This window comes from Papio anubis, chromosome 15, assembly GCF_008728515.1.
Source record: "Papio anubis isolate 15944 chromosome 15, Panubis1.0, whole genome shotgun sequence".
Classification (NCBI taxonomy): Eukaryota; Metazoa; Chordata; class Mammalia; order Primates; family Cercopithecidae; genus Papio; species Papio anubis.
This window is the reverse complement of record NC_044990.1, coordinates 1,117,422-1,141,368: the sequence shown is the minus strand read 5'-3', so window position 1 is coordinate 1,141,368 and position 23,947 is coordinate 1,117,422. Positions and strand designations below refer to the sequence as shown.

At 42.8% G+C, this 23,947-nt stretch overlaps 1 protein-coding gene across 17 annotated transcripts in view; it reads right to left on the bottom strand.

Moving 5' to 3' along the window:
* ZMYM5 (zinc finger MYM-type containing 5) overlaps positions 1-23,947 on the bottom strand; it is a 41,130-nt gene that overhangs the window by 13,322 nt on the left and 3,861 nt on the right. For 10 of the 17 annotated variants that reach the window (XR_639495.3, XM_009191601.4, XM_031655741.1 and 7 more), the window contains 3 exons: positions 14,923-15,415; positions 14,589-14,682; positions 350-635 (listed from right to left, as the gene is read on the bottom strand). Coding sequence is in view for 16 of the 17 variants with exons in the window: in XM_009191601.4 (XP_009189865.1) it covers positions 350-635; positions 14,589-14,682; positions 14,923-15,405 (863 nt within the window). In the remaining variant the exon portion in view is untranslated. Of the gene's footprint in view, positions 1-349; positions 636-9,136; positions 9,808-14,588; positions 14,683-14,922; positions 15,416-15,523; positions 15,677-18,011; positions 18,114-23,947 lie in introns of those variants that run through there. The other 7 variants (XM_021929476.2, XM_017951117.3, XM_021929477.2 and 4 more) reach the window with 4 other exon arrangements.

The following is a 23,947-nucleotide window of genomic DNA, read 5'->3' as shown; positions in this document are numbered from 1 at the left end:
CCAGCCTGGGCAACAGAGTGAGACTCCATCTCAAAAACAAACCAACAAACAAAAATGCTGGTAATAAATTTATAGAACTAAGGTGTAAGATGGGGAAGCAGGGGAGGCAAATGTAGTAGCAGGGAGGAGGGCAATTAATTTTCATACTTATGTTCCATTTTTCTGCCAAGAGTAAATACAGCACATACTAGTCCACGGCTTGGATATATTCTAGGAGCTCAAGCTCAATGAACTTGAAGACACTCCTGCAACAATTCTACCCATAAATCTATCCAGCTCTGCAATTATATTACTTATTTATACCATTAGTATTCGACTACATGAAGAAATGTTGAAAGGTACTGCTTACTTTTTACATATTACACTTCGTGTGTTTTGAGTACGTTTATGAGAAAAGGAAGAAAGGCAGGTGGTACAGCAAAAGAGGTGAGCTGATCCTTTTCGTTGATAAGCTGTCTGTCCCTTCTGTAAAGGTTTTTTGCAATTTGCACAAGTGATTTTAGCTGGTTTAGTAAGTTGCTGTTGGGCTGTAGGCTGGAAATTCTGCTTACGAAGTAAGGCCACTGGTGATAAAGAATCCACCCCTGGCTGTTTCTGATTACGGGGAAATGAAGCTGACTGGGAGATCCAGGAATCTTAAAAATGAAACAAGAAACAAATCAAAATGTACATCAGAAAAATAACTTACATTTTCATTTAAGAGTTTAAGAGACAGATGAGGCAGGCGTATAAACATGTGGTTAAGGCCAAACACTCTTGATGCACAATCCCAGGGCAACTATCCACTTTGTATCTCAAGTGAATGATACTCCACTGTGCCAACAATAATAATAAATGTTGGCGTCTGGAACTGTGTAATGTGGTAGCCATCAGCTCTTAAGTCAGACTCCAGGTTCAAATATCTACTGAGCGTAATAGATTATACAAATATACTAACTGAGGACACCTAACTCATCAGAGTGCTATGAAGAACACATGAGATAAAGTAATGCCTGGCACACAGGCACACTCAAAAAATATTAGCCACTTTTTTTTTTTTTTTTTTTTTGAGACAGAATCTCTCTCTTTCTCCCAGACTGGAGTGCAATGGCACAATCTCGGCTCACTGCAACCTCTGTCCCCCAGGATCAAGTGAATCTCCTGCCTCAGCCTCCCAAGTAGCTGGGATTACAGGTGCACACCACCATGCTCAGCTAGATTTTTTTTTTTTCTATTTTTAGTAGAGAGGGTGTTTCCCTCTCTAATGTTGGCCAGGCTGGTCACGGACTCCTGGCCTCAAGTCATCCATCTGCCTCAGCCTCCCCAAGTGTTGGCATTACAGGCGTGAGCCACCACTCCCAGCCTAATCACATCTGTCTGTCTACTTATACCACTAAACAATCAATCCCTCTCTTTCTATGTATTTCAAGTAAATTGTAGACATTAGTACATTTACTTTCAAAATACTTTAGACATAATAGTTTAATATAAATCTATTATTATTTCCCAGTCTTCTAAAACATTACTTCTCAGGCATTAATCCAGGCTGTGGATTACTTAGGAAAGACTCAGCTTTCCTAGCCTTACACAGCAGCTGCAGTATCATAAATTACTGTTAGCTTCAAAATGGTACGGTATTACTTATAGGTGAGGTGCTTCTCAAATTTTACTGTCCATATTACATCACTTGGGAATCTTGTTTAAATGCAGATTCTAAATTAGTAGGTCTGAGAAGAGATCTGATACTCTGCATTTCTAACCAACTCTCAGATGATGGTGAAGCTTTGAGAAACAAGGCCCTATAATAAAAAATTATTTTGTAATCTCTCTTCAAAAACAGCTTTTGGACATGATTATAGGCTCATGCCTATAATCCCAGCACTTTGGGAGGCTAAGGTGGGAGGATCACTTGAGGCCAGAAGTTTAAGACTCAGCCTAGGCAGGGTGCAATGGCTCATGCCTCTAATTCCAGCACTTTGGGACACTTGAAGCCCGGGAGTTTGAAACCAGCCAGGTAACAAGGCAAAACCCCATCTCCACAAAAAATAAACAAAATTAGCTGGGTGTGGTGGCGCTCGCTTGTAGTCCCAGCTTCTCACTCTGTTGCCCAGTCTGAAGTGCAGTGGCATGATCACAGCTTACCGCAGCCTTGAACTCCTGGGCTCAAGCGATCCTCCCATCTCAGCTTCTTGAGTAGCTGGACAACAGGTGCATGCCATCACATCTGGCTAATTTTTTTATCTTTTGTAGAGACAAAGTCTCACTCTGTTGCCCAGGCTGATCTTGAACTCCAGCACTCAAGCGATCTTCCTGCCTCGCTCTCCCAAAGTGCTAAAATTATAGGCGTGAGCCACCACACCTAGCCACTTTTTTTATTTTTTGAGACAGAGTCTTGCTCTGTTGCCCAGGCTGGAGTGCAGTGGTGCGATCTCGGTTCACTGAAAGCTCCGCCTCCCAGGTTCACGCCATTCTCCTGCCTCAGCCTCCCGAGTAGCTGGGACTACAGGCGCCTGCCACCATGCCCAGCTAATTTTTCGTATTTTAGGTAGAGACGAGGTTTCACCGTATTAGCCAGAATGGTCTCGATCTCGTGACCTCGTGATCCACCCACCTTGGCCTCCCAAAGTGCTGGGATTATAGGCGTGAACCACCGCGCCCGGCCCACCTGGCCACTTTTTACTTTTTTTTTTTTTTTGAGACAGTCTTGCACTGTCACCTGGGCTGGAGTGCAGTGGCACGATCTCGGCTCACTGCAACCTCTGCCTCCCAGGTTCAAGCGATTCTCCTTGCCTCAGCCTCCTGAGTAGCTGGGACTACAGATGTGTGCCACCATGCCCAGCTGATTTTTGTATTTTTTTAGTAGAGATGGGGTTTCACCACATTGGTCAGGCTGGTCTTGAACTCCTGACCTCGTGATCCGCCCGCCTCAGCCTCCCAAAGTGCTGGGATTATAGGCCTGAGTCACTGCGCCTGGCCTATTTTTATATGAAAAATTACAACAATCTGTGAGGCTCTGGATGATGTTAGTATTTCAATCCATAGGTCGGAAGGCGGTTTTTATCAGTACTCCTCTTAGTGAGTCCTCAGTGTCTACTGAAAACTCCATTTAGCTTCTCTGCAGCCTTTTCTGGAACTGAATGCATATTCAACAGGGAAAAACAGCCCCAGTTCTTCTCTCAGATCTTGGAACCCTAATTTTTCCATTTGTTATTTGTAGCTCTTGATGTCTTTAAACAGATACTTTACACATTTTGTCATTTTTTCCCCAATTATTCTCAGCAAGAGGGATAGGACTTAGCTAGGTATCAGAAGTGCAACTCCCTAGAGTATCATGGTCAGAAATGTTTATAATGCAACAAAAATATGACAGAGGTAAGAGCAAATTCTAAGTTTAGGTATTTTCTCTCATGAGCTTTTTTTTTTTTTTTTTTTGTACTGTTTATACAACAGTATGTGAGAACTGGAGAACTTTCACTGAAACATAGTATACCTTAAAAGTTAAAGAAAGAATTAAATGGTCCTTGGCCGGGCGCAGTGGCTCACGCCTGTAATCCCAGCACTTTGGGAGGCCGAGGCGGGTGGATCACAAGGTCAGGAGATCGAGACCATGGTGAAACCCCGTGTCTACTAAAAATAGAAAAAATTAGCCGGGCGCAGTGGCGGGCGCCTGTAGTCCCAGCTACTCGGGAGGCTGAGGCAGGAGAATGGCGTGAACCCGGGAGGCGGAGCTTGCAGTGAGCCGAGATTGTGCCACTGCACTCCAGCCTGGGCGACAGAGCAAGACTCCGTCTCAAAAAAAAAAAAAAAAAAAAAAAAAGAATTAAATGGTCCTTTCTAACAAATATAATCCTATTTTCTTTTTTTTTTTTTTTTCATTTTTGAGATGGAGTCTCGCTCTGTCCCCCAGGCTGGAGTACAGTGGCACGATCTCAGCTCACTGCAAGCTCTGCCTCCCGGGTTCACGCCATTCTCCTGCCTCAGCCTCCCAAGTAGCTGGGACTACAGGTGCCTGTCACCACTTTCCGGCTAACTTTTGTATTTTTAGTAGAGACGGGGTTTCACCGTGTTAGCCAGGATGGTCTCGATCTCCTGACCTCATGATCCGCCCGCCTTGGCCTTCCAAAGTGCTGGGATTACAGGCACGAGCCACCGTGCCTGGCGAAACCTATTTTCATAAAACAGAATGCAGTTTTACGTGTACTTTATGAAGGGCCAGTTGTTTTGGTTTTCCTTTTGGTGCTGCCAGCTTCCGCCTGTAATCCCAGCACTTTGGGAGGCCGAGGTGGGTGAATCATTTGAGGTCAAGAGTTCAAACCAGACTGACCAACATGGTGAAACCCCATCTCTACTAAAAATACAAAAAATTAGCCTGGTGTGGTGGCACACGCCTGTCATCCCAGCTACTTGGGAGGCTGAGGCAGGAGAATCACTTGAACCCGGGAGGCAGAGGTTGCAGTGAGGCGAGACTGCGCCACTGCACTCCAGCCTGGATGGAAAAATGATACTCTGTCTCAGGGAAAAAAAAAAGCTTTCAACATTCACTCGTTTTTCAGCATCACCTTTAACCTGAAAGTTTTTCTAACATTCTCTCCAGAATTGTAGATTAAATCTTATTATCTAAAGGACACAGTTCTATAATTTTTGTCCCCCAAAACAGACCTTCAGAGAACTCAGGAATGTAAATTCATCCATACTTCATAAACAATAGAAACTCATTGTCCTATATCATAAGCAAAATAATTTAAATGCAGTTATCATGACCTTCTGCTCCATTTATATAAGTGTCAAACAAGTCATTCTATTAAATAGAGTAATAGTCTTTTTTTTTTTTTTTTTTTTTTGAGACGGGGTCTCGCTCTGTCGCCCAGGCTGGAGTGCAGTGGCCAGATCTCAGCTCACTGCAAGCTCCGCCTCCCGGGTTCACGCCATTCTCCTGCCTCGGCCTCCCAAGTAGCTGGGACTACAGGCGCCCGCCACCTCGCCCGGCTAGTTTTTTGTATTTTTTAGTAGAGACGGGGTTTCACCGTGTTAACCAGGATGGTCTCGATCTCCTGACCTCGTGATCCACCCGTCTTGGCCTCCCAAAGTGCTGGGATTACAGGCTTGAGCCACCGCGCCCGGCCCACAGTCTTTCTATTAAAGTTGTTTTTTTTTTTTTTTTTTTTGAGACAGAGTCTCATTCTATCAACTCAGGCTGAAGTGTGATCTCAGCTCACCGCAGCCTCCATCTCCTGGGTTCAAGCGATTCTCCTACCTCTGCCTCCCAAATAGCTGAGATTACAGGCGTACACCACCATGTCCGGCTAATTTTTGTATTTTTAGGGACAAGGTTTCACCACGTTGGCCAGGCTGGTTTGAACTCTTGACCTGAAGTGATCCACCCTCCTCGGCCTCCCAGGGTGCTGGGATTACAGGCATGAGTCACCGGGCCCAGCCTTCAGCTACTTTTTTGTATTTTAGTAGAGACAGGGTTTTACCATGTTGCCCAGGCTGGTCTCAAACTCCGGAGCTCAGGCAATCCGCCCACCTTGGCCTTCCAAAGTGCTAAGAGGTTACAGGAGTGAGAGACACCACGTCCAGTCTGCTAAAATTTTTAAGTCACAAATGTATCAGGTGAAGAGAAAATATCTGAAACAGCCAGGCAGCGTTGTGGGCCTGTAATCCCAGCTACTTAGGTGGCTGAAGTGGAAGGACTGGTTGAGCCCAGAAATTCAAGGCCAGTCTGAGCAACATATGGAAACCCTGTCTCCACCCCGGACCAAAAAATATCAAATATAGTGTTAAATTAATGAGATAAAGGGATGACAAGAATAAAAATAAATCCAAGAGTAATCAAAATCTCTTTCAAACAACGTTGATAATTCTCAATTATGCCTACAATTTGAGTGAAATGACAGTATAGTAGCTAACTACAGATTTTTTTTATTTATTTTTTGAGACAGAGTCTTGCTCTATTGCCCAGGCTGGAGTGCAGTGGCGCAACCTTGGCTCACTGCAACCTCCGCCTGCTGGGTTCAAGCGATTCTCCTGCCTCAGCCTCCTGAGTAGCTGGGATTACAGGGGCTCGCCACCACGCCTGGCTAATTTTTGTATTTTTTGTAGAGACGGGGTGTTGCCATGTTGGCCAGGCTAGTCTCCAACTCTGGCCTCAAGTGATCTACCCGCCTCAGCCTCCCAAAGTGCTAGGATCATGGGTGTGAGCTACCGTACTGGAATGTTTTTGTATAGTGAAATATCAGTCTATATTATGATTCTATACTAAAAAACATCTATTAACCCAAATATACAATGTTAATTTACTTCAGAATGTGAAAAATGGTCTTGAAGACTAAAACATAAAAGAAATATATAGCAAGGCTTCTAGTTTTAAACTCCATGAAAGATCTTTTATTTATATAAGATGGAATTCATACTTACTTACATAAACATGAATGACATCTAAAACAAACAAACAATATCTAAAACATAAGAAATTATTTTAAAACAAAGAGTGAAAGAAATAAACAGGCATGGTGTGGTGGTTCATGCCTATAATCCCAGCACTTGGAAGGCCAAAGCAGGTGGATGGCTTGAGCTCACAAGTTCGAGACAAGCCCGGGCAACATGGAGAAACCCTACCTCTACAAAAAATACAAAAATTAGCTGGGCACAGTGGCACACGCCTGTAATCCCAGCTACTAGGGAGGCTGAGGCGGGAGAATGGCTTGAACCTGGGAGGCGGAGGTTGCAGTGAACTGCACTCTGGCCTGGGTAACAGAGTGAGACTCTGTCTCAAAAAAAAAAAAAAAAGAAAAGAAAAAAAAAGAGCCGGGCGCAGTGGCTCATGCCTGTAATCTCAGCACTTTGGAAGGCTGAAGCGGGCAGATCACAAGGTCAGGGGATCGAAACCATCCTGGCTAACATGGTGAAACCCCATCTCTGCTAAAAAATATTTTAAAAATTAGCCAGGCATGGTGGCGGGCACCTGTAGTCCCAGCTACTCAGGAGGTTGAGGCAGGAGAATGGTGTGAAACCAGGAGGCGGAGCTTGCAATAAGCCCAGATCGCGCCACTGCACTCCAGCCTTGGCGAGAGAGTGAGACTCCGTCTCAAAAAAAAAAAAAAAATTGCTAGGCATGGTGGTATGCAAACCTGTAATCCTAGCTACTTGGGATGCTGAGGTAGGTGGATGGCTTGAGCCTGAGAGGTGGAGGTTGGCAGTGAGCCAAGATTGTGCCACTGCATTCCAGCCTGAGTGAAAGAGCCAGACCTTGTTTCAAAAAATAAATAAGTAAAAATAGACTCAAAAGGATGATTTTCAATGGACATTATTTCAAAGTCTTTGACACCTTCATTGCTTTTAACACAACCTAGAGATTGCAAGTGTTCTATGTTGTCTCAGGTTTAACTATTAATAAGACATGTACATAGTAATAAATGGGTGACAGACGTGAATTTGAGAAAATTTATTAAAAATTTCAAATATAGGCCAGGCGCGGTGGCTCACGCCTGTAATCCCTGCACTTTGGGAGGCCGAGGCGGGCGGATCACGAGGTCAGGAGATCGAGACCATCCTGGCTAACAAGGTGAAACCCCGTCTCTACTAAAATACAAAAAATTAGCCGGGCGCGGTGGCGGGCGCCTGTAGTCCCAGCTACTCGGGAGGCTGAGGCAGGAGAATGGCGCGAACCCGGGAGGCGGAGCTTGCAGTGAGCCGAGATGGTGCCACTGCACTCCAGCCTGGGGGACAGAGTGAAGACTCCGCCTCAAAAAAAAAAAAAAAAAAAATTTTCAAATATATTTGTCAATGGTAAACGATATGCAAATTATGATGATACTACCTTTCAGTTTAGCAAGCTTTAAATAGTAACACCTCCTTGTTAAGGAGTGTTTACAATATAGAAAAATAACCCTTTTTTTTTTTTTTTTGAGATGGAGTTTCGCTCTTGCTGCCCAGGCTGGGATGCAGTGGCGCAATATTGGCTCACTACGGCTCACTACAATCTCTGCCTCCGGGGTTCAAGCGACTCTCCTGCTTCAGCCTCCTGAGCAGCTGGGATTACAGGTGGCTGTCACCAGGCCCAGCTAATTTTTTGTATTTTTAGTAGAGACAGGGTTTCATCATGTTGGCCAGGCTGGTCTCGAACTCCTAACCTCAAATGATCCAGCCACTTCGGCCTCCCAAAGTGCTGGGATTATAGGCATGAGCCATCGCACCCAGCTGAAACTCTAATGCTGCAGGAAAAGTAACACAATTTGGTGGTAGGGGGAATTTTGTATTAACCATCGGATGCTTTAAAAATATGTTGACATCTTGAATGCAAATCTACTTCTAAAAACTTCTCAAGAAAATAAGGGTGCCAAACTTAGAGATGTTTATGAGAAACAGTTTGTAAATGCAACAGTAGAAACTACCCCAAATAACAAACTACTAAATGACATATAAGCATTAACAGATAATTATATTTAATATGATCTAATAATGATATGTCCAATGCTTCCCTGAGGTCAAGAACAAAACAATGTTTTATAGTCTACTTGTATTCAGCATTGTATTAGAAAAAGAAACAAAAGGTAATGTGTGAAGTCAAACTATTTCCATAGTAATACCAAGATTTATTGCTTTTTGTACTACGTGGCATTTGCATTAATGATGGAAATGCAAAACTTCTGGCAATGGAACTAAACCGTACTAGCAGTTTTCACTAGTACGCATTTGTGAAAAATAAAGTGTCACCTTCACTTATGAATGTTATCTTAACACCAACTGGTATATATGGAAAACAATTCTGATGCTAATGTACTCAAAGTCAGCATCAGACCTCACAGGTTTAAAGGCCTGGTTCTCAACAACACTGCCCTCACTTCAGATACCAGCTGCACTTCTAATCAACTGGCCACAAATCTGGGAGGGGTTCCCAAGGTTGGATAATTTGTTAGAAAGACTCACAGAACTCAGGAAAAGCTCTATACTTACATTTACAGTTGTTTGTTGTTTTTTTTAAACAAAGGATACAAATCAGAAACAGCCAAATGAAGAGGCTCATAGGTCTGGGAGGGCCCCAAATGCAGAATCTCCGGGCCAGCTTTCAGTGGAAGCAGTAGCATCACCCACCTGGCACGCCGATGTGTTCACCAACCAAAAGGCTGCACTGAACTTCAAAGTCTACAGTGTTTTATTTGGGTTTCATTACGTAGACATGACTCATTGGCCATATGACTGAACTCAGCTCCAGATCCCCTCCCCTCCCAGACTTTGGGCTGGCTCAAAGACCCAAATTTCAATCCTATCGTTCATCTTTCTAGTGTCTAGACCCCACTGTGAGTCATCTCATCTCTTCGCATAAATTCAGGTATGATCCAAGGAGCTTATGAGTATAGCAAAGATACTTGGAAATTTTAAGGATTCAGAGTCTCTCTTCCAGGAACCAGGGACAAAAATCATCTTTACTACAGATGTCTTTGGTGAAACAGTGAAAGTTATTAATAATTTCACTAAATTTTAGCCTTTGACGTCTTAATTTTCTGTATGACAAACTGGGTAATATGCATAAAGCATTTCTGTTTCATACCAAACTACAAAGGTTATCTTATTGAAAAGCAGAAAAGTGCTTAAACAGTTGCTGGACTCTAAGTTGAACTAGCCACTTTTCATGGAATACCATTTTTACTTGAAAAAATGACAAACTATGACTACTGGAGATATTTTCTCAAAAATCAATCAAAAGAGTCTATCACTTCAAGAAAACAGAGTATTTGTTGCTGATGAGAAAATCTGAGCTTTCATGTGAAAAATCAGAATTTCTGAAAACTTCGGGCACATGTTCGCAGGACCTCCTGAGGGCTGTCACTGGCCAAAAAAAAAAAAAAAAAGGCGAATTTTTGAAAACTTGTATCCACTACCATTAACTTGACAGCTTCCTAAAGTGTCAACATTTAGGAGGATCTGAGTGAACCAATATTTTCCAAATAACCAATGCACATTATTAAGTAATACAAAGGTTAAAAATCCATTCAAAATCAATAGATTTTAAACTAATAGACCAGTCTGTACCAAATATAGTCCCCTGTCTCTACCAAAGAAAAAAAAAAACTAGCAGGGTGTTACAGCATGCGCTTGTAGTCTCAGCTACTCAGGAGGCTGATGTGGGAGGATAACTTGAGCCCAGAAGTTTGAGGCTGTAGTGAGCTATGATCATGCCACTGCACTCTAGTCCAGGAAACACAGTGGGATCCCAACACTATGAAAAAATTTTTTTTAGATAGTCTCACTCTGTTGCCCAGGCTAGAGTGCAAGGGCGTGATCTCAACTCACTGCAACCTCTGCTTCCCAGGTTCAAGTGATTCTTATGCCTCAGCCCCCCAGTAGCTAGGACTATAGGCATGCACAACCACGCCCAGCTAATGTTTGGCATTTTTAGTAGAGACGGGATTTTGTCATGTTGGCCAGGCTGGTCTCAAACTCCCAGCCTCAAGTGATCCGCCTGCGTTGGCCTCGAAAAGTGCTGGGATTTCAAGGCATGAGCCACTGCACCTCGTGATGAAAACTGAATTATATGGTTACAAATCCCACATTCTAACAACCTCGAAAACTACTAATTGTCAAGTTTTGGTGCTGCATCAAAAGAAAACTATCCACATCTAAAAAGACGTTGAAAATAGTCCTCCCTTCTCCAACCACCTATCTATGTGAGGCCAGATTTTCTTCTTACACTTCAAGCAAAATAAAATACTGCAACAGACTCAATACAGAAATACATGCGAGAAGCTAGGTATATCTGTCTTCTATTAAGCTAGATTTTAAAGAGATTTGCAAAAATGTAAGACAATGTTACTTTTCACTAAATTTCTTTGAAAATAGTTATTTTTCTTTTTTTTTTTTTTATTTTTATTTTTTTTTTTTTTTTTTTTTGAGACGGAGTCTCGCTCTGTCGCCCAGGCTGGAGTGCAGTGGCCAGATCTCAGCTCACTGCAAGCTCCGCCTCCCGGGTTCCCGCTATTCTCCTGCCTCAGCCTCCCGAGTAGCTGGGACCACAGGCGCCGCCACCTCGCCCGGCTAATTTTTTGTGTTTTTAGTAGAGACGGGGTTTCGCCGTGTTAGCCAGGATGGTCTCGATCTCCTGACCTTGTGATCCGCCCGTCTCGGCCTCCCAAAGTGCTGGGATTACAGGCTTGAGCCACCGCGCCCGGCCGAAAATAGTTATTTTTCATTATAAATGTTATTTATGTTATATAATAGGTAATTATTGTGAAATGAATAGTTCTAATTTTTCTTAAGATTTTACCTTATTTTTTGAGACAAAAAAATTTCTGTTGCCCAGGCTGGAGTGCAGTGGCATGATCTCAGCTCACTGCAACCTCAGCATCCTGGGATCAAGCAATTCTCATGTCTCAGCCTCCCAAGTAACTGTGACTACAGGAGCATGCCATCACGCCCAGCTAATTTTTTTTTTTTTTTGTATTTTTGGAAGAGACAGGGTTTCACCATGTTGGCCAGGCTGGTCTTGAATTCCCGACCTCAGGTGATCCGACCGCCTTAGCCTCTGAAAGTGCTGGGATTACAGGTGAGAGCCACCACACCCGGGGTAATTATTATTTTTTGAGACTGCGTCTCACTCTGTTACCCAGGTTGGAGTGCAGTGTTGTGATCATAGCTCACTGTAGCCTCAAACTCCTGGGCTCAAGTGATCCTCCTGCCTCAGCCTACGAAAGTGCTGCAATTACAGATGTGAGCTACTACGTCCATCCATTATTATTATTTTTTAAAGACATTAGGTCTTGCTATGTTGCCCAGACTGGACTCAAACTCCTGGACTCAGGTGACCCTCCTACCTCACCTCTCGCCTCTTTTTTTTGTTTTTTTGAGACAAATCTCACTTTGTTGCCCAGGCTGGAGTACAGTGCAGTGATCTGGGCTTACTGCAACCTCTGCCTCCCAGGTTCAACTGGTTTTCCTGCCTCAGCCTCCTGAGTAGCTGGGACTACAGGCACATGCCACCACGCCTGGCCACTTTTCTATTTTTTTAGTAGAGATGGGGTTTCACCATGTTGGCCAGGCTGGTTTCAAACTCCTGACTTCAAGTGATCTGCCTGCCTTGGCCTCCCAAAGTGCTGGGATTACAGGTGTGAGCCACCACGCCCAGCCCCACCTCAGCCTCTTGAATAGCTAGGACTACAGGTGCATGCTACTATACCTGGCTAAACCTTTACTTTTTAATATATCTAACAGTAGAAATAAAAGAAACTTTTGGGGTCTTCATTTTAAGAGTAAATCTGAGACCAAAAAAATTGAGAATAAGTACCCTATGGAAAAAATAAAAAATGTAAATATACGTATTTATTATAGCTTCAAAACAAAGAAAAAGCATGTAAATGATGAAAAAAATACGTAGCGGAATGAGTACTCCACACAAATATTTTGTGGTTACTAAAACTTACATATACATATTTTTAGAGACAGAGTTCCACTCTGTCTCTCGCCTAGGCTGGAGCACAGCAGTAGGATCAAAGCGCAATGTGACCCCAAACTCCAGGTCTCAAGTGACCCATCCCAGCCTCCTTAAGAGCTGAGGTTTACAGGTGCACATCATGGTGCCTGGCTAATTTTTTTTTGCTTTTTATAGAGATGAGGTCTTCGCTATGTTACCGAGGCTGGGTTCAAACTCCTGGCCTCAAGTAATCCTTCTTTCTTGGCCTCAAAAAGTGATGACATTACAGGGGTGTGCCACTGCACCCAGCCTATATTTTTATAATGACATAAAGTATTAGCATTTAGATTAAGCAGGATATAAAACAATATAAAAAATGCTCTAAATTATATTTTTAAAAACCAAAGATTGAAAGCAAACCAAAATCTTCACAATGGTCACATTATTTCTAGTTACTAGGGTAAGGAGACATATTTTCTGATTTCTATAATTTTTTTCTAAATTTTCTATAATAATCACATAGTATTTCATAACCAGAAGATAAGATTATTTTAAAAATAAGGAAAAAAGTTGGCCGGGTACAGTGGCTCACGCCTGTAATCCCAGCACTTTGGGAGGCTGAGGCGGGTGAATCACTTGAAGTCAGGAATTTGAAACCAGCCTGGCCAACATAGTGAAACCCCATCTCTACTAAAAATACAAAAAATTAGCTGGGCGTGGTGGCACACGCCTGCAATCCCAGCTACTCAGAAGGCTGAGGCCCGAGGATCACTTGAACCCAGGAGGCGGAGATTGCAGTAAGCCGAGATTGTGCCACTGCATTCCAGCCTGGGTGACAGAGAGACTCTGTCTCCAAAAAAAAAAAAAAGGGGGGGGGGGGGAAGCACTATTTTCCATGAAAGTAACAACACGATTCAGTTCTCAGGTTCTCGTTACCTTTCAGTCCTTTCCTAAAATTCAACAGGCTATAAACACCAAAATGGTCAAAAAAAACAATACCAACTCTCCTCCAAACCCCTCACGAGTCATACAAAAGCAACAAAAAGGCATTGCTATTTAAAAAAAAACTTGCTATATTTTAATTATATCAGAATAGGACTATCCATGTAAGTTCTAAAAATACAGTTCCCTGATTTAAAGGCAAGAAAGTTTTTCAACTTTCAGAATTAAGCAAATAATAAAGCGCCAACTTAAAAACTAAAATCAGGCCAGGTGCAGTGGCTCACACCTGTAATCCCAGCACTTGGGGAGGCTGAGGTGGACAGATCACCCGAGGTTAGGAGTTTGAGACCAGCCTGGCCAACACGGAGAAATCCTGTCTCTACTAAAAAGACAAAATTAGCCAGGTGTGGAGACGGGCGCACCTGTAATCCCAGCTACTTGAGGGGTTGAGGCAGAACAATCAGTTGAACCCAGCAGGCAGAGGCTGCAGTGAGCCGAGATGGCGCCACTGCACTCCAGCCTGGGCAAAGAGAGCGAAACTCTGTCTCAAATAAATAAACAAATAAATACAAACTAAAATCAGGGATAAAAACAGCCTAAAAATAAAAACTTAAGCAAAAATTGAAATTTTAAATAATTACAAATAAAATAAAATCCAATCATTATATATTACTTTGTTCTTTCATTTCACTGTATCTTTATCCTTTGATTTTTATACAAAGAAAGAAGGCTAAAGAAGGTAAAGTATTTCAATTGAAATACTTTAGATGTAAATCATACTGGATAAAATAGATTAAAATTTCAAAGTTTCAGAGACCAAGTAAACCATACAGTTTTATTAAGTAAAATATTCTATCTTAATATGAAAGTCAAAGGCTGGGAGCGGTGGCTCATGCCCGTAATTCCGGCACTTTGGGAGGCCAAGGCAGGTGGATCACTTGAAGTTAGGAGTTCAAGACCAGCTTGGCCAACATGGTGAAACCCTGTCTCTACCAAAAACATAAAAAGTTAATCCCAGCTACTCAGGAGGCTCAGGCAGGAAAAAAAAAAATTGCTTGAACCTGGGAGGCGGAGGTTGCAGTGAGCTGAGATCGCACCACTGTACTCCAGCCAGCCTGGGCAACAAGAGCGAAATTTGGTCTCCGAAAACAAACAAACAAACAAAAACAAAGTCAGAGAATGTGACTAAAATAGATATGAGCACTAAAAAGAAGAGCCAAATGTTTATTTACTTGAGGTAGAAATATCACTTACTGCTTACCAGGACTATGATGAGTTGCAAATTCTCCATTCTGAAATAAGTCTCCTGCCACATTCATTCTACCAGGGTTAAAAGGTCTTACTCCAGTCTTGGTCTGTGGAGTTAAAGATGGGGTGTACGTTTGTATATTAACACCAAAATTACTTGACTGAAGTCCTTTAGCGACATCTCCCAAGTTGGTATTCTATAGTGATGTTTTATATGTAATCATTATGTTCATATCTTGCCCAGCATTCACAGAGCTTATACCTGTTTCTAAGGTTGTAACATTAGTAATAACGTATTTCAGAGTCAATTCTGTAGTGATACCACTATTACCCATTCCTGCATTTACCTTACTTCTTGAAAGACTGGAAGTGGAGAAGTCCAAATCTTTGGTTTTGTTTTTAGTTTCAGAAAGTCCCCATTCAATAAAACAGGAAGAATTTTTCTCCGCTCCTCCATTTGTTTCTATATCCTCTTCATCATCAATAACAATTGTCTCACTTATATTTCCTTTCTGAGACGCCAAATCTCTTGAAGGAGGAGGAATTACAGAATAATTTCCTTGTGGCTTTTCATTTTTTGATGACGCAAGTATGAAGTTTCTTTGATCAGCTATTGCTGGAGCAGAAATTGAAGGAGGTTGTACAGATTCAATAAATACAACATCATCATCATCTTCCACTGGTGAGTTTCTAGAGCTACTAACTAAAGGACAAGCTGGATGACCAAAGGAATCCCCTAAGTCCATGAGACTAGTTGCCATGGCCATATTCCCTAATAAAGCAGGAGTCTGTTCAGTCAATTCTAATCCTCCCACTGAACATTTATCCATGCCAATGAACCTGTAAAGAGACAGAAAAGAAAAAGTTCTAGTATGTTATGATTTTTACATTTTACTACAATAAAATAGTAATAAAAAAGTAAATTTTTCAAATTATTTTTTGTGATACCTGATATCCACTCTGGTTTTCCTCTACTGTTAACTAATGTTTACTTCAGAGTTCGATGGACATTAATCATATAATTTCGGTAGTCCTTTAAAAAATTCTACTCAATTTATAGTACTCACTTTAGTCACTCTTTACAGTGAAAAAATGCGTTTCCTTTGAATTAGAAAATAGTAACAAAATAATTAAATTAAATACCAATAACTTAAGGTCCTAATATAATCACTTATATTCCATATGCTTTTATCTACTACAGCGTTTGTGATATGGCCCTATTTCCCAAGTGTCTCCTGCCATTGTTCTCTTTCCAAAATCTCTTCTTCCAAAATAAGTATGTGATTATCTTTATGCATCTTTTTTGCCCTTGTACAGAAAGCATTAAGTCCATTTATGCCAGATATTATGCAACGGGCTTTTTACAGAACGTAAAATTATCAAAACTCCACGATAGTAGGTATAATTTACTCTTACAGTTCAAGAAATTGAGGTCTAGGGAAGCTAACTAAACTGTTCCAGATAACACTGGGACTTAAACTCAGGGCTCTAATGCTAGGCCCCAAATTCTTTTTCTTTTGAGAGAGGGTCTCACTCTGTTGCCCAGGCTGGAGTGCAGTTGCGTGATCCTGGCTCACTGCAGCCTTAAACGCCGGGGTTCAAGCAATCCTCCCACCTTAGCCTCCCAAGTAGGTAGGACTACAGGCTCTTGCCATCACAGCCCAGCTAATGCTCCATAAATTTCTCGGAGAGAGGAGGTCTCACTAGATTGCCTGGGCTCATCTCAAACTCCTGGCCTCAAGCAATCCTCCTCCTTTGGCTCCCCAAAGTGCTGGGATTATAGGCATGAGCCATGGTACTTGGCCTAGCCCCAAATTCTTAACTTGTTAACACTCAACATTTGTATACTTATTATGCACTAAGCTATGATGAAGGAAAGAATCTAGCAGAGACAATAGTTGAAAAATCTGGAAGTGAAAAACTGATGAAACATGGGTGGCTCTTAAGAAGGTGAGAGATAAGGACATGTGCACAGGTGGTAATGAAATTGATCATGTATAAGAATCACCTCTATCTCAACTGAAAGAAGGCAAAAGTAAGTATAACTGGAATGCATGTAAGCATGCAGAAACAATACATGTGATTATACATGCTGGCCTCGATTTTCAATTTTTTTTTTCTTTTGGTGTGAGGTCTATGTTACCCAGGCTGGTCTCGAACCCCCGAGCTGAAGTGATTCTCCCGCCTAGGCCTTTCAAAGTGCTGGGATTACAGGAATGAGCCACCACAACAGGCCTGGCCTCAGTCTTTTTTTTCTTTTTGTTTTGTGAGACAGAGTCTCACTCTGTCACCCAGGTGCAGTGGCACCATTTCAGCTCACTGCAACCCCCACTTCCCAGGCTCAAGTGATCTCCCTGCCTTAGCTTCCTGAGTAACATGCCTGGCTAATTTTTTGTATTTTTGCTAGAGACAGAGTTTCACCAGTTACCCAGGCTGGTCTCAAACTTCTGAGTTCAGATGATCCGCCTGCCTCAGCCTCCCAAAGTGCTGGGATTATAGGTGTGAGCTACTAGCCCTGGCCTCTGGCCTCAATTTTCTGAGTAGAAACTTGAGAGTGAAATGGGGTGGGAATTTTACAGGTGTTGAATGATTAAGAAAACACACTTCAAAAGGCAGTCATCACTCCATTTTATTTTAAACATCTCATACTGAAATATGCTTTTTTTTTTTTTTTGAGACAGAGTCTCGCTCTGTCGCCCAGGCTGGAGTGCAGTGGTGACACCTCTCAGCTCACTGCAACCCCTGCCTCAGCCTCCCAAGTAGCTGGGACTACAGGCGTGCGCCGCCACGCCCAGCTAATTTTTGTATTTTCAGTAGATACAGTGTTTCACCATGTTGGCGAGGATGGTCTTGGTTTCTTGACCTCATGATCCGCCCACCTTGGCCTCCCAAAGTGCTGAGATAAGAGGCGTAAGCCACTGTGCCCAGCCAAAATATGGTAACATTTTTATTCTAAAAATTTCCCAGCCGGGCGTGGTAGCTCACACCTGTAATCCCAGTACTTTGGGAGGCTGAGGTGGGCGGATTACTTGAGTTCAGCAGTTTGAGAACAGCCTGGCCAACATGGTGAAACCCCATCTCTACTAAAAATACAAAAATTAATCGTGGTGGCAGGTGCTTGTAATCCCAGCTACTCAGGAGTCTCAGGCAAGAGAACTGCTTGAATCCAGGAGGCAGAGGAGGTTACAGTGAGCTAAGACTGTGCCACTGCACTCTAGCCTGGGCAACAGAGCAAGACTCCATCTCAAAAAAATTCCCAATTTAATCTATAATCCATATAGTCATGAAATAGGTAACATTTATTTTTAGTATGTATTATGCTATTATACATATTAACTCAGATAACACTTACTTAAGTGAGCAAGGAACTATTATTTTTCCCATTTTGCCAATTAGGAAACTAAGAGCCAGGAGATAAGTAACCTGCCTAACTTACCATTACTTAAAAAGCTAGTCACCTTTGGGAGGCTGAGACGGGCGGATCACGAGGTCAGGAGATCGAGACCATCCTGGCTAACACGGTGAAACCCCGTCTCTACTAAAACACACACACACACACACACACACACAAAAAAAAGCTAGTCAGGATTCAAATCCAAGAAATCTGACTCTAAAACCTATTTCTTAGCCACTATATTACATGCAATGAATGTGGAAAACAATTGTTAAAAATTACTTATCTTTTGTTAAGATGAGCCAATTGATTACAACAACAAAATTAACATTTAAATAAGGCTGTTTCAAAGATAAAGAAATAATGAATTTAAGGAACCAGTTTAAAATAAGGTTTGTAAAAGAAACGAAAAAAATTGGGGGCCAGGAATGTTGGCTCATGCCTGCTAATCCCAGTACTTTTGGGGGCCAACTGGGAGACCTGCTTGAGCCCAGAAGTTTGAGACCAGCCTGGGCAACATGGTGAGACTCCACCTCTACTAAAAATTTTTTAAAATAATGAAAAAAAGGAAAATAATTTCTGGAAAAGAGTTATAACTGACTCCACAGTATCTTCTTCTTCTTTTTTTTTTTTAAGATGGAGTCTCACTCTGTGGCACAGGCTGGAGTGCAGTGGCGTGATCTCGGCTCACTGCAAGCTCCGCCTCTCAGGTTCACACCATTCTCCTGCCTCTGCCTCCCGAGTAGCTGGGACTACAGGCGCCCGTCAGCACGCCTGGCTAATTTTTTGTATTTTTAGTAGATTCGGGGTTTCACCGTGTTAGCCAGGATGGTCTCAGTCTCCTGACTTCATGATCCGCCCCCCTGGGCCTCCCAGAGTGCTGGGATTACAGGCTTGAGCCACTGCGCCCAGCCCACAGTATCTTCTTGTGGCTGGTAGGTTCTATTTTACTTTTCTCACAGAAAATAATACAGAGTACTCTTTATACTCAGTTCACTGCAGTCATCTACCTTTAAAAAAAGATAAAATATTCACCTATGCTTAAATCCCAAATTATAAATAAGTTAAAACACTACTAAAGGCTGGGTGCGGTGGCTCGCGCCTATAATCCCAGCACTTTGGGAGGCCAAGGTGGGTGGATCATGAGGTCAGGAAATCGAGACCATCCTGGCTAACATGATGAAACCCCATCTCTACTAAAAAAAAAAAATACAAAAAAAAATTAGCCGGGCATGGTGGTGGGCGCTTGTAGTCCCAGCTACTCAGGAGGCTGAGGCAGGGGAGAATGGCATGAACCCGGGAAGTGGAGCTTGCAATGAGTGGAGATGGCGCCATTGCACACTCCAGCCTGGGAGACAGAGCGAGACTCAGTCTCAAACACAAAAAACCCAAAAAACAAACAAACAACAACAAAAAAACACTACTAAAAGTCATTGTGTTTATAACTTAATCGTCAAAAACTTTAATTCTATAAACACAAGACCATAAGAAAATTTTGAATATTTCTACAATATTGTCTAAAAACAGAGAAAAAGATGCTGTTTAGCCAATTAGCTATGTGGCAGCAGGCAAATTATGTCACCTCACGGAGTTTTAGTTTTCTAAACTGTGAATGGGGTTAACATATAGCTTTAAGCTTTTTAATGAGGTGAGTTGACATGCAAATCTCCAGCATATGGCCTGGTCCATATCAGAGAGTGCAAAAAATATCAAATTATGACCAGGCCCGGTGGCTTATGCCTGTAATCCCAGCACTTTGGGAAGCCAAGGCAGGTGGATCACCTGAGGTCGGGAGTTCGAGACCAGCCTGACCAACATGGAGAAACCCCACCTCTACTAAAAATACAAAATTAGCCGGGCGTGCTGATGCATGCCCGTAATCCCAGCTACTCAGGAGGCTGAGGCAGGAGAATCGCTTGAACCCAGGAGGCAGAGGTTGCGGTGACCTGAGGTCATGCCATTAATAAGGGCGAAACTCCGTCTCAGAAGAAAAAAAAAAAAATTAGCCAGGTGTGGTGGCATGTGCCTGGAGTCCCAGCCACTCAGGAGACTGAGGCAGGAGAATCGCTTGAACCCGGGAGGTAAAAGTTGCAGTGAGTTGAGATCATGCCACTGCACTCCAACCTGGGTAACAGAATGAGACTCTGCCTCAAAAACAAACAAAAAATCCTTTTCAATAAAAAGGTATTTAGGCAAATACTATGTTACATCGCTACATCCTGGGATTTCGGCAACTGTCTAATTTTAAACATTTAACTAGTCTTCTTGTGGTATCTTATTCACACACAAATTATAACAGTAACAAAATCCTTAAATGTAAATTATCTCTAGAGAATGGGTAACAACGTAAATTTAACAGGATATTTAGGCGTAAAGATAAGGGTTAACATAAAACAAAGAAATGAATACATGTACTTTGACCTATTTGACCCATTTAGCTCTCTTCTTGTAAACTACTTTCAGAGACACTTCACAGTTGAGTATATAAGCACTCCTATTTAAAATGAGATATAAAGGTGTACCATGATTCTGAAGGTACTCACAAAAGAAAGAAAAAAGAAGAGTCAACTGAACTACTACCACAGATAGCAAGAGAATTACTGCAGGAACCAGGAACAAAATTACTATCCAAATTGGGCCTGGTGCCTCACACCTATAATCCTAACACTTTGGGAGACCAAGGCAGGAGGATCACTTGAGGCTAGAAGCTCAAGACTAACTTGGGCAACAAACTGAGAACTCATCCCTACAAAAAAATAAAGGCCAGGTACAGTGGCTCATGCCTACAATCTCAGCACTTTGGGAGGCTGAATGAGATGGGAGGATAGCCTGAGCCCAGGAGTTCAAGACCAGCCTGGGCAATGTAGAGACCCCTCTCTACAAAAATTTAAAAATTAGCCCAACATGGTGGCATGTGCCTGTAGTCCCCACTACTTGGGAGGCTGAGGTGGAAGGATGGCTTGAGCCCAGGAGATCAAAGTTGCAGTGAGCCATGATCACACCACTGCACTCTAGCCTGGGCAACAGAGCAAGACCCTGTCTCAAAAATAAAAAATAAATATAATAAAATAATTAGCTGGGCAAGGTGGTACACGCTTGTAGTCCCCAGCTACTTGGGAGACTGAGGCAGGAGAATCACTTGAGCCCAGGAGTTCAGGGCTGCAGTGAGCTATGACCACCCCACAGCACTGAAGTCTGGGTGACAGAGTTAGACCCATCTCTAAAAATTAAAAAAAAAAAAAAAAAAAAAAAAAAAAAACAAAGACAAAAAACAAACAAAAAAAACAACTGTCTAGAAATCAGTAGCCCAGCAGAGATTAAGACAGTAAACTGGGCCAGGCGCAGTATAATGCCCCGTAATCAGCGCTTTGGGAGGTCTAGGCGGGTGGATTGCTTGAGTCCAGGAGTTCAAGACCAGCCTGGGCAACACGGCAAACCCTTGTCTCTACAAAAAATACAAAAATTAGCCCGATACAGTGGCACATGGTTGTGGTCCCAGCTACTTGGGAAACTGAGGCAGGCAGATTGTTTGAGTCTGGGAGATGGAGGTTGCAGTGAGATGGGCCACCGCACTCCAGTCTGGGCACACACACAAAAAAAAGATGGCCATTGATCACGTATAACTGACTTCGTTCCCTTCCAAAACTCCCCTAAAGAGTACTATCACAAGGAAAGGAAGACAAGAAACAAAAGCAGTATGATTTTATAAGTAAAAGAACAGAAGGATGAATGGTTAACTGCCAACCTGAGACAGCCAGAGTCTAAAACAGTGGGAAGAAAAGCCAAGAAACATTCTGATTTACGCTGTAGGCTCAGAAGTCTGCAGCACCAGGTATCCCTGGAACAGAATGGGCAGATGCTAAAAAAAGAGGTTGAGAGATCTCTTCCCTCCCATCAAGCTGATGGTGACAGGCCTTTCCCCATCCTAGCACAGATCCTAAAAATGTTTTTCTTTGACAAGATAGAACATAAGATCTAAGACTTGGGTTCACCAAGCACTGGGGAATGTTTCAATACCAAGAAATATCCCCTCTCCACTGCTTGAACCCAGGAGGCGGAGGTTGCAGAGGGCCGACATCACGCCACTGCATTCCAGCCTGGGTAACAAGAGCAAAACTCCGTCTCAAAAAACAAAGAAATGTCCCCTCTCCTACTTGATTCCCAGAGAGCTGGCATCCAGACTTATATTTTCCAGGCAGCAAACTCTTCTCTGGAGGCTCTCTTTCTCAGCAAGACTCTTCCCTGGGGAACTAAGCATCAGCAAAAAAGGAAAGTTCTAAAAATATTAACCTATGGGGTTCCCCATCAATTGGCCAGAAGATCATCCACAAGCTTCAAGTTAGAAACCCCACTCCCACTCTTCCAATTTGCTTTTTAGTTCCCAATTGTTTTTGTTGTTGTTGTTCTTGTTTTTTGGGTTTTTTTTTTTTTTTGAGACGGAGTCTCGCTCTATCACGCAGGCTGGAGTGCGGTGGCGCAATCTCCACTCACTGCAAGCTCCGCCTCCTGGGTTCACATCATTCTCCTGCCTCAACCTCCTGACAGCTGGGACTACAGGCACCTGCCACCACCACACCCGGCTAATTTTTTTTTTTATTTTTTTTTATTTTTAGTAGAGACAGGGTTTCACTGTGTTAGCCAGGATGGTCTCAATCTCCTGACCTCGTTATCTGCCCGCCTCGGCCTCCCAAAGTGCTGGGATTACAGGCTTGAGCCACCGCGCCCGGCCTAGTTTCCAATTCTTAATCATAAATAAACCAGTCAAGAATTACACAATATATATAACATCTACTATGTACCCACAAAGATTTAAAATAAAATTTTTTTAAAAAGGAATTACACAGGCCAGGTGTGGTGATGGGTGCCTGTCATCCCAGCAGTTTGGGAGGCTGAGGTAGGTGGATCACTTAGGTCAGGAGTTCCAGACCAGCCTGGCCAACATGGTCAGACCCTTGTCTCTACTAAAAATACAACAATGAGCCAACGTGGTGGTATGTATCTGTGGTCCCATCTACTCGGGGGGTGAGGCACAAGAATCGCTTGAACCCAGGAGGCAGAGGTTGCAGAGAGCCTAGATCACTACAAGGGCAAGACTCTGTCTCAAAAGAAAAAAGAAAAAGAAAAAGAATTATAGATGGAGTCTCGCTCTGTCGCCCAGGCTGGAGTGCAATGGTGTGATCTTGGCTCACCGTAACCTCCACTTCCCGAGTAGCTGAGATTACAGGCATGCGCCACCACATCCGGCTAATTTTGTACTTTTTTTTTTTTTTGGTAGAGACGGGGTTTCTCTATGTTGGTCAGGCTGGTCTTGAACTCTCGACCTCAGGTGATCTGCCCGCCTTGGCCTCCCAAAGTACTGGGATTCCAGGTGTGAGCCATGGTGCCCAGCCAATTTTTATATTTTTAGTAGAGATGGGGTTTCACCATGTTGGCCAGGCTAGTCTCGAACTTCTGATCTCAGGTGATCCACCCACCTCAGCCTCCCAAAGTGTTGGGATTACAGGCGTGAGCCACCATGCCCAGCCAACACTTCTAATATAAAAAGAACTGCTAGAAACTAAAAGCTTAGTGGCAAAAATGAAAAATTCAGCAATAAGAATTGAAAGATAAAGCTGAGAAAATCTCAAGAATTAAAGGAAAAAATAAAGAGGACAAGGATTATTATCTCGGGGAGGGGGAAGAATTATATCTCCCACTAACTATACACGTTTGTGTGCGTGCGTGTGTGGGTGTCTCAAACCTCATGGACCAGGCTTTTTTTTTTTCTTAAGACAGGGTCTAGCTCTGTCACCCAGCATGGAATGTTATGGCACAAACACAGTTCACTGCAGACTTGACCCCCTGGGCTCAAACAATCCTCCCACCTTGGCCTCTCAGAGGGCTGGGATTACAGGAGTGAGTCACAGTGCCCAGAGCCACTTTACTGATTTTTTTGAGACAGAGTCTCTATCTGTTGCTCAAGCTGGAGTATAGTGCTG